Genomic DNA, 15,208 nt, shown 5'->3' with positions numbered 1-15,208 from the left:
TCTAGATATTAGTAGCAATTGTCTTATGTGGCTTTCAACAATGGAATAAGTTCCATGTGGACATCCCTAAATAGTTGCAGTTCATTTGTTTATATTCTTTGTATAAAGTTGTAGAAAACTTGAAAGAAAGATAAAATAAATAATAGGGGGTTGAGTATTGGTGATGAGACCATGAGGCAAAGAAGGAAAAAGTGCACCGTACTGTACAGCTGCAATTTTTTCTACTTTCATGGCTTTCAGCAAGAATACAATGACATGATTTATAAGTTACTTCATGGTGTCAATCATGGATATTAGATGGGTTCAAGATATTTTTACCTTGTTAATTCTCTTTTAGTGTATTGAAGCATTTGATATATTTTTGGTGTCATATGACGATAATATGAAACACAGTCTCAGAAGTTTGACACATACTCTCAACTCTCATATATCCTTCTTGTATGCATATGAATACTGGTATATCCTTCTTCTATAGCTTACAAATACTGGTATTTTAGATGGCTATAACAACATATAACACATCCCTCCCAGTTCACGACCGATATTTAAAAGGTTAGTGTCATTTAATATTAGAAACATACTTCGTGCTTTATCACCAGAAATAAGAAATGTATGCCCTACTCCTTTGCTAGGTCAAGTACAAATTTCTCTTGTTTGGAACTCAAGAAACGAACATTCAGGGAATTGGGAAAAGTTGAATTCACTTTCCAATGTAAGTTCTCTTGTTTACTGAAGTTCTTGAGCAATAGCTTTGCAGAATGGTGCTTATTTTGCTTAATTATTTGTTTTTGAAATTTTTTACAGCTCTATCTATTTTCTCAAGTTGTGTTTGGTTACAGTTTTTATGGAGACAGGGTGGAGCCAGAAGTAACAGTCATCTAATCCACTCCATATGGGCCAACTTTCAGACATCAAAGAACAATGTATGTCAATTGTATATATGGAACTTTATTGCCTTTATGATTGTTGTGGTTTTGATTAGTCCCTTGTTGATAGGGGGTAGCAATTCATTTCATGTCATATTGTTGTGTTATTTGGGCCAATGTAAAACTATTTGAAATAACATTACATTAAATATTTAAACTCTAAATAATTAAGTTAAATGACATAACAAGTTGTTTAAGCTTTTTAAAAGTAATTTATTTTATAAATAGGTCAATTTGTGTCATCCATTTATATATTTGTCTTGTGTATGTGTTACGCTTGACTCGAAGTCAATTACTGGAATATAGGTTATGATGGTGGCATTGGTAGAGCATGGCCAGTAAAGGCTTCACAAGTTGCCAACAAAGGCATAGGCAGGCGATAGTTGAACATGTCAGAAGTATAAAAATTGTTTCTTGATCTTTAGGTGGTGGCAAACTATAGGAGAGGTAGCATAAGGTTGGACTCACAGAAGCTCTAAGATAGATCAACCACAACAGCTATAGGCAGTGTCAATAGGGAATTCAACTATATCGGTTACAATGAACAGAGGCAGGTGGCAGCGTGTATAAGGTTAGGATGCCGCTTACCAAGGGGTCATGGGCATGGTTTAAAATCTCATACTATACCGGACGAAACAGTCGAAATGTATCATTCTTATAAACCATTGAAACTCGATATCATTCGATACCAAACTTTAAAATCTCAAATCGTGTCGTAGTTTCAATTTTTAACTAGAGTGATATTGTTCTAATATCGTGCCAACACTTTGAAGGAGGAAGGAGATGAAGCAAAGAAAGGAGTCATTATTTATACTGAGTGGTATCAAGTTTCAATAATTTATCTGAATGATATGTTTTGACCATTTCACCTTGCATGGTATATGATTTAAAACCATGCTTAGTACATATGTCTCCTTCCTTTTTCAACTCTAATCCATTACCGGTACCATGCATTGAAATATCAACACGATACCGAAACAGTATCGTTCCAATCAAAGATCAAAATTTCATCACGACTTGAAATTTTAAACTTAGTTTACAGGCATGATCGAGAATGGATAGAGAGAAACTTATAGGAAGGAGGATTTGACAATTGGATCAGGAGAATGGCTTAGAGTTGCTCTATCTACGAGAGGGAGGGTGTTGTACCGAGTAGGAAAAGGGAAGGTGACACAACATACCAATAAAGATACAATTCTCACTTGAAGGAAAGTTATCGATTCTCACCTAGAGAAAAAGAAATTAAAAATTGTATTAACTTAAAAACTTGTCCAATACATGAGATTTTAACCCCCTTTTATAGTTTGATAATAACCTATTCTTTATAAAATAATATTTTCTAATAAAAACCTAACAACTTTTGTAAAAAAAACTTTTTTTAAAAGTCTCAACAAACTATAAAAATTAATGATTTAGACAACTATTAATTGGATTAAATTCTTGACTTCATTATTCTTCTCAATTGAAGAGAACTTAACTCTATCAAGTGGGAAGGTGGAGCAGTTGTAAAATAAAGGTGCCTTTTTAGCTGAATCAAATAGTCATTAGTTTATTTCTTCAATCATTGCCTTTTTTATCAATATGTTTCTTTATTTGGTCAAGTAGAGGTGATGAAATAGTTGTGAAGTGGAAGTGCCTTTTTAGCTAAATCAGACAGTTCTTTAATCTATAGACATGATTTGGACGGTTTAAATCTTCAAATCCAGGTAGTTGACTTACATAAACTTCTTTTTTAATGAAATCGTTAAGAAATGCGGACTTTATGTTTATTTGATGTAGCTTGAGTCCTTTATGTTGCATAGGTTAGTAATATCCTAATGAATTCAAGTCTAGCTACGGGTACATAAAATTCATCATAGTTTAGTCCTTCTACATAGCTAAATCTCTTAGCTACTAATGTGAATTAATTTCTGACAATTTCATCTTTATCATCTGTTTTATTCTTAAAGACTCATTTGGTTTCAATGATTGATTTATTTTTGGGCATATGTACTAAGTCTCAAACATGATTTCATTTAAATTGGGTTAGTTCTTCTTGCATTGCAATAATCCAATCATGGTCAAGTAGGACTTCTTCTATAGTTTTGGGTTCAATTTGGATATTAGAGCTATTTGACTAAATTTCTGTAAGTTGATTGGGTTCGAACTCCTAAGTTGGGTCACTTAAAATTTGGTTAATTGGGTGATTAGATCTTAATTTGGGTACTTGTATCGTAGTAACAGTAGTTGGTTCTTCTGGTTCGGTTGTGTTTGAGTCAGGTCTGATTTCATCATCAAATGCGGACTTCTTGATTTGTGATATTTTGTTTACTATTTTTTTTATTAGGTCGGTCAAAATTATTTTCTTTATCAAATATAAGGTTGGTTGTTTCTTCAACTTTTAGGGTATTTTTGTTATAGAGTCTATAGACCCTACTAGTTTTGGAATATCTTAGAAAAATTTTATTGGTTGTTTTACATGTAAATTTTCTTAAATAGTCTTTTTATGCACTTTACATCAAAAAACTCTCAAGTATTTTAGGTTGGGTATTTTATTATAAATAAATTTCATAGGGGATTTTGTTGTGATATTTATTAACTAGGATCTTATTTTGAATATAGCAAGTTGTGCTTATTGCCTCAGCCTAAAATTGATTAGATAAATTATATTTATTTATCATTGTTTTAACTATTTCTTGTAAGATAATATTCTTTCTTTCTAATATTCCATTTTATTAAGGGGTTCTAGGGCATGAAAATAAATAGTGGTATTCGTTATTTTGACAATATTTAGTAAATTTATTATTTTCAAATTCTCATCGTGATCACTTCTTATTCTTTTAATTTTTACATCTTTTTTATTTTCTATTAATTTACACAAGTTGGTGAATTTTTTAAATATTTCGTCTTTAGTTTTTAATAATTTTACCCAGGTAAATTTAACGTAATCGTCGATTATTACTAAGCAGTATTGGTTTTCACTCAGTGACTTAACTCCATGTGAATCAAACAGGTCTAAGTATAGAAGTTCAAGTATTAACTTAGTTTGATTCAAGTTGGTTGATTTGGTTTGTTTTTCTTGTTGACTGACATTACAAATTGTGTTTTCTAAATTGACCAATTTTGGGAAACCTTTAACTAAATCATTTTGACTCATTTTTAGATGAGTCTTAAGTGAATATGACCCAGTCTCTTATGCCACAACTTAGTTTACTCTTATTGTGTCAGTGGATACTTAATTGAGGAGTTTGGTAGATCAATTGTGTAGATATTATTTTTTCCAATTCCTTTAAGTGTTATTTTAGTATTTTTAATATTTTTAATTAAACATTCAAAATTTTAAAATGTTACTAAGTAACTAATATCATATAATTGATTAATGCTAAGAAGATTAAACTCGAATTTATCTACTAACAGAACTTTTCGAATAATAAATTTGGAACTTAGTTCAATACTATCTGTTTCAATTGCCTTAAATTTTCCATTATTGTCGAATGTGGCCGATTCTAGATTCTTGAATTTTAATTTGGTGAATTTCAATGTCTCCGGTCATATGTCTGGAGCAACTACTATCCAACATTCATTGGTCTAAATCTTTATGTTCTTACACATAAGATATTTGATTTGGATCCAACTTATATTTGGATTTTAAGATAGATTGATTTTCACTTCTTATTTTTCATCTCACCCATTCTAGATTGTCAAGCATGTTAGTCCTATAGGTTTTGTGAGATGGTTGCCAATTTTATTTTATTTTAATATTAATTTGAATTCTAATACGTGTTTGATCTTTCTTTAATTAATTAGATTAATTGAGTTTTAGGTTTTGATTTAATTTTCAAGTTAAATTTTTATTAGGCTTATTATTAGATTGATTATTATTATATTGTAGTTAATGAGTTTATTTTTATTAAATTAATTTAAATTAATCATGCTTAGTTAAAATTAAATTAACCTTCTAATTATTAGTTAGAGTCATGATTATTAAATTATTTTTAATTAAGTTTTAAATTTAGGATTTATGTTAAGTTTAAATAGTTTTAAGTTTGGTTTAGTTAAGTTTAATTGATTTTTAAATTTATTTGGAATAGATTAATTAATTTTATTTAGAATTAATTAAGATAAATTGATTAGTTTGATTAATTTGTTTAGGGTTAATTGATTAAGTTGAATTAATTGAGTTACTTAGATTAATTATGAGTTCTTTATAGATTTAAGTTTAGTTAATTTGATTAATTAATATTAAATTATGCGTTGGAATAGATTAATTAATTTTATTTAGAATTAATTAAGATAAATTGATTAGTTTGATTAATTTATTTAGGATTATTTGATTAAGTTGAATTAATTGAGTTACTTAGATTAATTATGAGTTATTTTAGATTTAAGTTTAGTTAATTTGATTAATTATGCCCTAAATTCATCTCATCAATTTTTAGATTTTCAATCAGTTAATTGTATGAGTTATGTGAGATGATTGTTTAATTTTATTCTTAATTAATTCAATTTTAAATTCTAAGACTTGATTAACCTTGAGTTAGATTCAAGTTTGACCTTTGATTAAATAAGTATACATTTCAAGTTTTAGATTCCATGCTGTGGCGAGGTACAAAGACCTTCTTGGGTATTGGAGCCATGATCATTTTCTAAAACAAAGTTAATTCGTGAAATTATATACATAGTTAACTTAATGAAAAATTTTGGTCTAACTAGTTTAGGGTTTGGCGAGGTAGCTTCAGTTAGTTTCACTTAGTTAAGCATACCAAATAGGGTATTTTTTATCCCACTTGACTACTTAAATCAAGTTTCCCTAACGTACTATCATCTTGTCCTACCGTGGTACTAGGTTGAGCAAGTGTCAATCAAGCCTTTATCTTTATCTAACTTAGGTTCAGTCTAAGTTCAGAAATAAAAAAAAACAAAAACAATAACAATCAATTTATTTAGCTATGATGATTTTTCGATTGGCTTCCCTGGATTATAACCCTTGTAGGGTCTGGTCAGATAATGAATTTGATCCTTGGGGACTGAACCGACTTGATTAATGAAGTTGGACTTGAGAATTCATGTTTGGACTCGTTGTCTATTAGTTCGATTTACCCACCAGCCAATAAGATGTCACCTCAGCCTTCGTGGATCTCGTCGACGAGAAGAACCTGAAGAAGAAGAGAACTGAACAAGCGGATTAGCAGGGCGCCGGGGATTCCCGGTGAGGCCACTCCGACGCCCAAGTCAGAAGAGAAGAAATAGAAGTGGTAGTATGCGTAAAGAATTCGAGATAGCTTTCCTTCATACTTGCGGAGTTTATATAGCATCAGAGGAGCGTGATCTTTGGATCTTAACGCATGTGACTGGTTGTTACAGCGCCATCAACGGCCTGATCTTTGACGGTTTCCAAACATCCAATGACTCAGCAGTGTTGATTATTTTCATTCGACGGTTGTGCTTGTAAGTGTGCAGGATTTTAGGAGACTGAGTTTAGGAACTTGGTCACTGTCCTTATCCTTTTGGATGAGTTGATAAGTCTGAGCCAAGAAGAATGAGTCAGAGTATTTGCTCATTGATGGCTGACTTGACGTACGAGGTCGGAAGATATGTGGCCGAACTCAAACATCCAACGACTCAGCAGTGTTGATTATCTTCATTCAACGGTTGTGCTTGTAAGTGTGCGGGATTTTAGGGGACCGAGTTTAGGAACTTGATCACTGTCCTTATCCTTTTGGATGAGTTGATAAGTCTGAGCCAAGGAGAAGGAGTCAGAGTATTTGCCCATTGATGGCTGACCTGACATACGAGATCAGAAGATATGTGGCTGAACTGTATAAATGGCCGAGCTGTGAGAGCATGTGGCCGAGTTGTAGGAATGACCGAGCTGTGAGAGTATGCGCCCGAGCTGGATGAATGGCCGAGCTGTGAGAGCATGTGGTCGAGCTGAGCTGAGCATGAGGCCGAGCTTACCTATGTATATGGCCGGGCTGAACTGAACGTGAGGCCGGGCTTACCTATCTATATGGCCGGGCTGAACTGAGCGTGAGGCCGGGCTGACCTGAGCATGTGGCTAAGGTTACCTATGTATGGCCGAGCTGGCCTGAGCGTGTGATACCAGGACTAAGTCCTAAGGTCAGCGTGTGATACTGGGACTAAGTCATGAGGTCGGCTCGTGAGGTCGGAACTAAGTCATGTGGTCAGCTCGTGAGGCCGAGACCAAGTCATGAGGTTGGCTTTTGAGGCCGGGACCAAGTCATGAGGTCGGCTCGTGAGGCCGGGACCGAGTCATGATTTGCCCTTTGACCTTGTATATGATAGGTCGGGTGCCATTTTGGACCGATTGTTGACCTCTTTTCGCCACGTCAGACCATTCGAGACTTGTTATATCACAAAGCCTCCCCACCAAGTCTAGTCGAAGGAGTGTAATGACTGACTGGACAACGAATAACTGAGTATCTTCCCCTGAGGTCATGCCAGTGCTCGTCAACCAAGTGAGGTACCATGTTATAAGGGCTTGGGTCAGACTCGGTTATGGATCAGTTCGGTGAGCGCCCATTGAGCAGAATAGAGAGATTGGTATGTAGAATGTCGGGAGGAACATGTTGCCTATGATCTCTAGGTAAGGGAACCGTATTGATCGAGCCGGGAATGTTTAAATCGAGTTTGGACACTCGTGGTCCGACTAGATCTGACCAGATATCGCTAAGTAGACTGTATCAGATAAGGGGTCTGCGGGTGTCCGTCGAGGTTCGGCGGGTTTTGATGAGGTCGGCGATCACGGATCTAATCGCGTTTATTAATCTAGAAAGTCCCGACCTCTCTCCCTGTGGCTTTGATACTCGTCCTTAAGTATGTGTCGAGCTCTTTTGGAGCTCGATATGCTTCCTTGTGTGTTTGCCGAGCTCTCTTTGAGCTCGGTATGTTTCTTTAAGCATATATCGAGCTCTCTCTGCAATCTTTACATGTCTCCCACGTCATGTGTTGATCTTATGGCTTGGTCGTTCCGCCTAATCCCGAGAAGATAGAGTCGAATTTTCCACAAAAGTAGGAACAATATGGATAAACGGGCAAATTCTTTCCAAAAGCGGAACAAGTATTGTAGAATACTTCTCCAACAGTTACGAATATTTTGGGAATCCTGCTATAAAAGGGTAGCGGCCGTAATGGGTAGAGGCACGTACACATATCTTCCCTAATTTTTCCAAACCTTTTAACTCCTTGCGCCAAACCGTCGTAATCTAACGGCTTCCTCTTAACTATGTCACCTCCGTCGGACATTTTCGCCGGCATATCAACTCCAAGTGTTGCTGAGCCTTTACTTTTTTGCATTCGATCGCTTTTTCTGCGTCCGACCCACTCTTATGTAAGTCCTGACCCATATGACTCCCTCATCTCCTAAAACTCCATGGTTCAAAACCCGATACAGTGTTTATGATCGGGATCCATGAGCATGTTCCGGACCCAATTCGAAATCCCTCTTGATCATGCGATTTATGTGCCTCTACCCGATCATCGACCTTGTCGACCTCCCCCTGGCCATGTAACTATTTTTTACGACCAGATGACCAGCGGTCTTAGGTTCCCTATCCCCACCTTCATTTTGAAATTAACCCGTTACTACCAACTCAATCTCTCCCAACTTACTCCTAATTCGTGTCGCCTTATTTGTGGTACCGTTATTATATGTCGGCTGTACCATATTTCATTGACCCCGACCTTATTTAATGCTTTGTACGCCCTGCGCCGGTTTGAGTGCGGGGTTTTCTACTTCTCGGTCAGACAAGGACTCAACTTTTTAGCTAAGTATCCGACCTCCTATAAGGGTTGGAAAGATTGCTTTATCTTCATTAAATCTCCTCAACCCTATACCTGGCCGACTCAATGGACGACCGACCTGCCCCTTGTCCTTGCTTCAGGTCAGAGCCGCCAATCCCGAGCCTTCTTAGAGGCATTAGCTACACTAGAGGGATTGAGTTTTAATGTCAACGATCTAGTGGAGAACGAGGCCCTGCTATATCGAGCAGAGCTCAGCCCGATCCGAATCTGGTTAGGGGATCGCTTAAGTAAGAGTTTTATTCGGTAATTGGATTCACTGTTGCTCATTAACTTTCTGTTTTCTTTGCAGGTCGCATCATGCTGAACGCTTCAATGAATAAGGTCCTCAAGTGGGATCTGGCTCGCCGCGAGAGCTTGTGGGCCGAAGGAGACGCGGCTGAGGATCCCGGGGCTTTGCCATCGCGCACCTCCCCGGCGAGCCGACCAGCTGTTGTTGCCGCTTCTCGTCCCAAGACCAAAGGAGCTGGTTCCACCCGAGGTGCCCCCGAGCCGAAGAAACCTTCAACTGCCGAAGGCTCATCTCAACATCAACTGCCCGAAGAGAGTCATAAGAAGAAGGATAAGAGCCGACCTCCTAGTACAACAGCTGCGGCTGAACTGTCCAAAAAGCGACAGTGTCTTGCTGTCGTTGAAGAGGCCAGCTCGGGGCCAACATCACTGCCCCGACTTCAGGCCCTTCGAAGCAAAGGCAAGGAACGCCTCGACGAGGGGTTGGAGGCACCTCTGCCGTCTTCAACCTTTCAATCCCGTAGTACAACCTCCGAGGAGCGAAGTCCTTTGCCACTCTCCATGCCCTCATCGTCTTCCCATTCTCCTTCTGTGCGTACGCAGATTGACTCCGAGAGTCTATTTTTACGAACGGTGGGTGAGGCTGCTACTGAGCACCTCGAGGCGCATCAGAGACTTCTTCCTCAGCTCGGAATGATTGAGCTGAGTGAGCACTTATATGAGTTCTATATAAAGGTAGATCCGATTATGCTGAGCTTAGTTTACTGTTCTGTTTGCTAACTAAGTATATTGGTTTGCAGACCAGCATGGAGCAAAAAGTTTTGCACCGTCATTTGGTTCGATCGGAGAAACACATCACTCGGATGGATGGTGAAATAACCCGTTTACGAGCAGAACTTGCTGACCGACCTCCGATGCCTCAAGGGTTGGCCAAGGCCCTGAGGGACGTTGACCTAGCCCGACCCAAGGTGGTTATGGCTCAAAGTGCTCAATCAAGAGCGCAGGAGAGGGCCGAGGAGTGGAAGATTAACGCCAGGCTGAGAAGCAGGCTCAGGAGTCCTGCTTGCAGGCGAAGCACCTGGCTGTGCAATGAGAGGCTGAACAGGCTGCAGCGGAGAATCAGCTTCTACAACTGAAGACCGATTTTGATAGGGAACGGGGTCAGTGGGTTCAACAATTGGCAGAGACTCGAGCTAAAGAAGAGCAACTCACCTCTGAGCTTAATGCGACCCAAGTGGAGATGGAAGATCTCCAAACGAGGGAGGAGGCTCGGTTCGCAGAACATCACCGAGCCTTCTTGTCTTCGCCTAACTTCTTTCATTTTGTTGCATTGAGGTCAAACAAAATGATGGAGTATAGCTTTGACGGTGCCATTCTACAATTTATGAAGTCAGGGCTTATTGCGTGAGATGCCGACTTCAGCTTCCTAGACTTAAAGATGGTCTGCAACGCTCTACCTGAGGTCGACCGACGGGATTACCCTGATCCCGAGGGGGCTAAAGGGCCTGAAGTTCCTGCTGTGCTGACCAGCCAGGCCGACGTGCCATCCGAGCCAGCCGATCTTTTTTCTGCCAATCTTTTGTCGAAGCCTACTGACCCTCCTGCTTCACCAGACCTTGCATCAACAACCGAGGCCAAGTGGGCGTCGGATTCTTGTATTTTTTGTTTTTTGGTCTTCCTATGTACTAAAAGATATTTGAAAACTTGTGTCTAATTTCTGGTCGAGTTTCTTGCTTTTCTAATGTGTTCAGCACTGCTAAGCGTTGAAGGCTAGATAGAAACAATATAGGTCGGGTCAGAATTGCGAAACATCGAGAGAATATGAGCGAGAGATGAGCTAATCAAGCGAGCGTAAAGTTGCTCGAGTGGGTGTGAGGTCGATACTTATCCGAGCGAACCCGGAAGTGACTCAGATGGGTGAGATCAGGATCATTTGAGCTCTTCTACTGAAGTCTGGACGAAGGTTATTTCCGGACGAAGGTGGTTTCCTAGACGTTATCCGAGCTCTTGCTAACCTTCTGGAGTTTTCATAAGTGGGTACCCGACCTTAGTGTGTTTCTACCTCGGGATAGGTGCCGAGCCTTATCTATACTCGTGATTTCTGACACTGATGTGAAAAGACGGCGTGAGGCGAAGTGTCATCCGCTTTACCGGCCGTACTTTCTAGGCTCTGCTAATGCTATCCATTATAGGTCAGCTTTATAGGGAATGATGGTCATATACTCCTCGTCTCTTGCACCTTCTGGGCATTGCTGACACAGATCTACGGCTGGGGGGTGTGAGATTGGACAGTGATGGTGCCAGCTGTAGGAGTATATATTTGGGGTTACCTCAACTTCTCGATCATTCTCTAAAGTTTCTTCACCTTTGGTATAGCTGATCTCGTCGAGAAACCATGGACAACGCCGCCATGGAGAGATACCTGAGGCAACTTAGGGAGGAGAAAGAGGAGGCTGAATATGAAGCGGGGACTTGGGCACTGAGGGCGGCCCTATACTGTGGAGAAGTAGTGAGGCTTGAGAGGGAGCAGATGAGGCGAACGCGCGGGGCAGGCAGCTGGAGCAAGAATTGGCCGAGGCTACTGGTAAAGTGCGGAAGCTCGAGAGGGACGTTGTTGGGGCGCTCGAGCAAACTCAGAAGTTCCAGCAAGAACTGGCTGAGTCCATCGAGGAGGCATGGCGGCTGGACAGGGAGTACGGCGAGGGCCTGGAACGGGTACGGGCGCTGGAACGGGAGCTGACCAAGGCAGGTCCCGTTCATGCATTGTCCCTGCTGCCGTCGTCAAGCCATGGGCGCGACCGAGATGAGCAGGACAACGACTAAAAGTCGCCATTGTCCATTTTATTCCCCGAACTGTATTATTTTGTGTAAATATCATGATGAATAGACCAGTGTTGGTCTCAGAAGTTTTTTATGAACTCGTGTGATTTGGCTTATCCTTGTGAGAACTGCATCTTTATAGAGTGAGGCTGAGAGTGAATCTAGCCCTTGGTAAATGAGGCCACGCGGATATTGAACCATCAGTAAGGGAGGTTGAGAGGGTTTAATAATCCTGGCTGAGATTGAGGTTGTGGAAGATCGAGCTCTCCGTGCCTGCAGGAAGGCGAAGGTAGCAGCTAGAGGCTGAGGTGACTTGATAAAGAGTTGAGAGGTCGGCGCCGTGTGTGGCCGAACTATCCGAGCCCGTAGTAAGGCGGGGCTGTCAGCGATTGAGCTGAGAGGGCGGAGAGGTCGACGTCGTGTGTGGCCGAGCTATCCGAGCCTATAGTCGGTGCCATGTGTGGCCGAACTATCTAAGCCTGTAATAAGGCGAGGTCGTCAACGATAGAGCTGAGAGGGAGGATAGGTCGGCGCCATGTGTGGCCGAGCTATCCGAGCCTATAGTCGGCGTCGTGTGTGGCCGAACTATCTGAGCCTGTAATAAGGCGAAGTTGTCAGCGATAGAGCTGAGAGGGCAGATAGGTCGGTGCCACGTGTGGCCGAGCTATCCGAGCCTATAGTTGGCTCCGTGTGTGCTCGAACTATCTGAGCCTGTAATAAGGTGAAGTCATCAGCGATAGAGCTGAGAGGGCAGATAGGTCGGCGTCGTGTGTGGCCGAGCTATTCGAGCCTATAGTTGGCGCCGTGTGTGGCCAAACTATCTGAGCCTGTAATAAGGCGAAATCGTCAGCGATAGAGCTGAGAGGGCGGATAGGTCGGCACCGTGTGTGGTCGAGCTATCCGAGCCTATAGTCGGCGCCGTGTATGGTCGAACTATCTGGGCCTGTAATAAGGCGAGACCGTCAGCGATAGAGCTAAGAGGGCAGAAAGGTCGACGCCATGTGCGACCGAACCATCCGAGCCTATAGTAAGGCAAGACCGTCAGCGATAGAGCTGAGAGGGCAGAAAGATCGGCGCTGTATGTGGCCGAACCGTCCGAGCCTGTAGTAAGGTGAGGCCGTCAGTGATAGAGCTGAGAGGGCAGAAAGGTCGGCGCCGTGTGTGGCCGAACCGTCCGAGCCTGTAGTAAGGCAAGGTCGTCGGTGATAGAGCTGAGAGGGCAGAAAGGTCGGCGGCATGTGTGGTCGAACCGTCCGAGCCTGTAGTAAGACAAGGTCGTCAGCGATAGAGCTGAGAGGGCAAAAAGGTCGGCGCCGTGTGTGGCCGAATCATCCGAGCCTGTAGTAAGGCGAGGCCGTCAGCGATAGAGCTAAGAGGGCGTGTGTGGTCGAACCATCAGAGTCGGGCCGTCAGCCGTGTGTGGTCGAACCATCAGAGCCTGTAGTAAGGCGAGGCCGTCAGCGATAGAGCTGAGAGCGCAGAAAAGGCGGGATTTATGTAGAAATCTGTACTTTTCATAAGTGATTATTACAAGCAAAAAGACAAATGAAATAGATGCTACCCTTCTAAACACAATAAGCTCGCAGGTGAGTAGCGTGCCAAGGCCTTGGAAGTTCTTTGTCTTGCGGGTCGGCTAGGTAGTATGACCCACCCACGCGTCGGCAAGTGATTCGGTATGGTCCTTCCCATCTCGGCTCAAGCTTTCCCAATCCTCCTATCAACGTCTTCTTCTTCCAAACGAAGTCGCCGACATGAAATGAGCGAGGCCTTACTCGTCTGTTGTACATCTGACCCATGCATTTTCGATAGGTCCAGAGCCGTAGGTTTGTTTGTTCCCGTGTTTCTGTAATGAGGTCTAACTCTTTGGCTCTTCGTGTAGCATTGTCTTCAGCATCAGTGTAGGCCTCGACCCGTGTTGATTTACATCCGACTTCGACTGACATCACAACCTCTCCTCCATAAACGAGATGAAATGGTATCAGACCTGTGCTGTCTCTAGGTGTTGTTCGGTATACCCAAAGGATGTCAGGGAGCTTGTCCACCCATGATCCTCCCACGTGGTCTAGCTTCGTCTTTAATCCTCGGACGAGCTCGCGATTCACCACCTTGGTTTGTTCATTACTCTGCTGGTAATAGACTGACGTGAAGGCTTGCTGAATTCCCATGCCTTGGCACCATTCCTTTAACTTTCGCCCCTGGAATTGTCTTCCTTTATCCGACACCAACTTGCGCGGAATGCCAAACCGGCAAACTATGTTCTGCCATACAAACTTGAGCATACTTTTTTCTGTGATGTGAGCCAATGACTCAGCCTCCACCCACTTGGAGAAATAATCAATAGCGACTAGCAGGAATTTTTTTTGACCGGGTCCCATTGGGAAAGGGCCGACTATGTCCATTCCTCATTGATCGAAGGGGCAAGAGACAATACAGGCCTTCAAGGGCTCGACGGGCTGATGAGATAGGGCTTGATGCTTTTGGCAACTGAGGCAGGTGTGTACGAGCTGAGCTGAGTCTGCTTGCATGGTGGGCCAAAAACAGCCGGCTAGTAATATTTTACGGACCAGAGTCCTTCCTCCAGTGTGGTTTCCGCAGCACCCTTGATGTATCTCCTTCATGACATAGTCCGTTTCATCGGGTCCGAGATATTTGAGCAGGGGGCGAGAGAAGGCTCGCTTGTACAGCGTTTCTCCGATCATAGTGAACCGAGCTGCTCTTCGTTTGAGTGTTTGAGCTTGTTCTGTGTCTTCGAGTAAAATTCCTTGCTTTAAGAAGGAAATGATGGGCGTCTGCCAATCTCCCTACTCGGTGGGTCAGGGAGTTTAGTCCACTTGGGCAACCAATTGTCTTGTATAACCGGCTCGGCAGTTTCCCAAGTAGTTAGTGCACTGGCTAGCTTAGCCAGCTCGTCGGCCTTCTGATTTTCCGCACGGGGTATCTTTTGAAGGGTTACTTCTCGGAATTTGGCTTTTAACTTCTCTACTGCTTCAGCGTAACGCTTCAGCCGATCACTGCTTATCTCAAAGGTGCCTTTAAGTTGATGGTCCACCAATTGTGAATCTGAATGAACAAGAACTCGGGTGGCACCAACATGCTGAGCCGCTTGTAGACCGGTGAGTAGAGCTTCATATTCATTCATTATTAGTGGCTCGGAATTGCAATTTTACGGCTAGTTGCAGTGTTTCTCTTTGAGGGGAACATAGTAAGACCCCTACTCCGCTGCCTTTTTTGGTGGCTGACCCATTTACATAAATTTTTCACGTCTTTGACGATTCTCCGCCTGTGACTTCAGTCAGAAAATTTGCTAGAGCTTGAGCTTTAATAGCTGTCTGAGGCTGATACTGTATATCATCTTCACTTAGCTCAGTGGTCCATTTGATGAGGCGTCCAGAGGCATCTGAATTGAGCAAGACCCGACCCAAACTGCTATT

The 15,208-nt window shown here is 42.0% G+C and overlaps 1 protein-coding gene across 1 annotated transcript in view; it reads left to right on the top strand.

Moving 5' to 3' along the window:
- Window positions 1-497: 497 nt before the first annotated feature.
- Window positions 498-15,208, top strand: part of LOC141812221 (uncharacterized) — a gene marked incomplete at its 5' end in the record, with an annotated part of 29,780 nt that continues 15,069 nt past the window's right edge. The window contains 3 exon segments of the mRNA XM_074700268.1: window positions 498-552; window positions 633-712; window positions 840-923. Coding sequence (XP_074556369.1) covers window positions 498-552; window positions 633-712; window positions 840-923 — 219 coding nt within the window.

This window comes from Curcuma longa, chromosome 18 (genome assembly GCF_044706935.1).
Source record: "Curcuma longa cultivar G26 ecotype Majalengka, Jawa Barat chromosome 18, ITB_CL_G26_1.1, whole genome shotgun sequence".
Classification (NCBI taxonomy): domain Eukaryota; kingdom Viridiplantae; phylum Streptophyta; class Magnoliopsida; order Zingiberales; family Zingiberaceae; genus Curcuma; species Curcuma longa.
The sequence above is the reverse complement of the archived record's forward strand: the minus strand, read 5'-3'. Positions and strand labels throughout refer to the sequence as shown.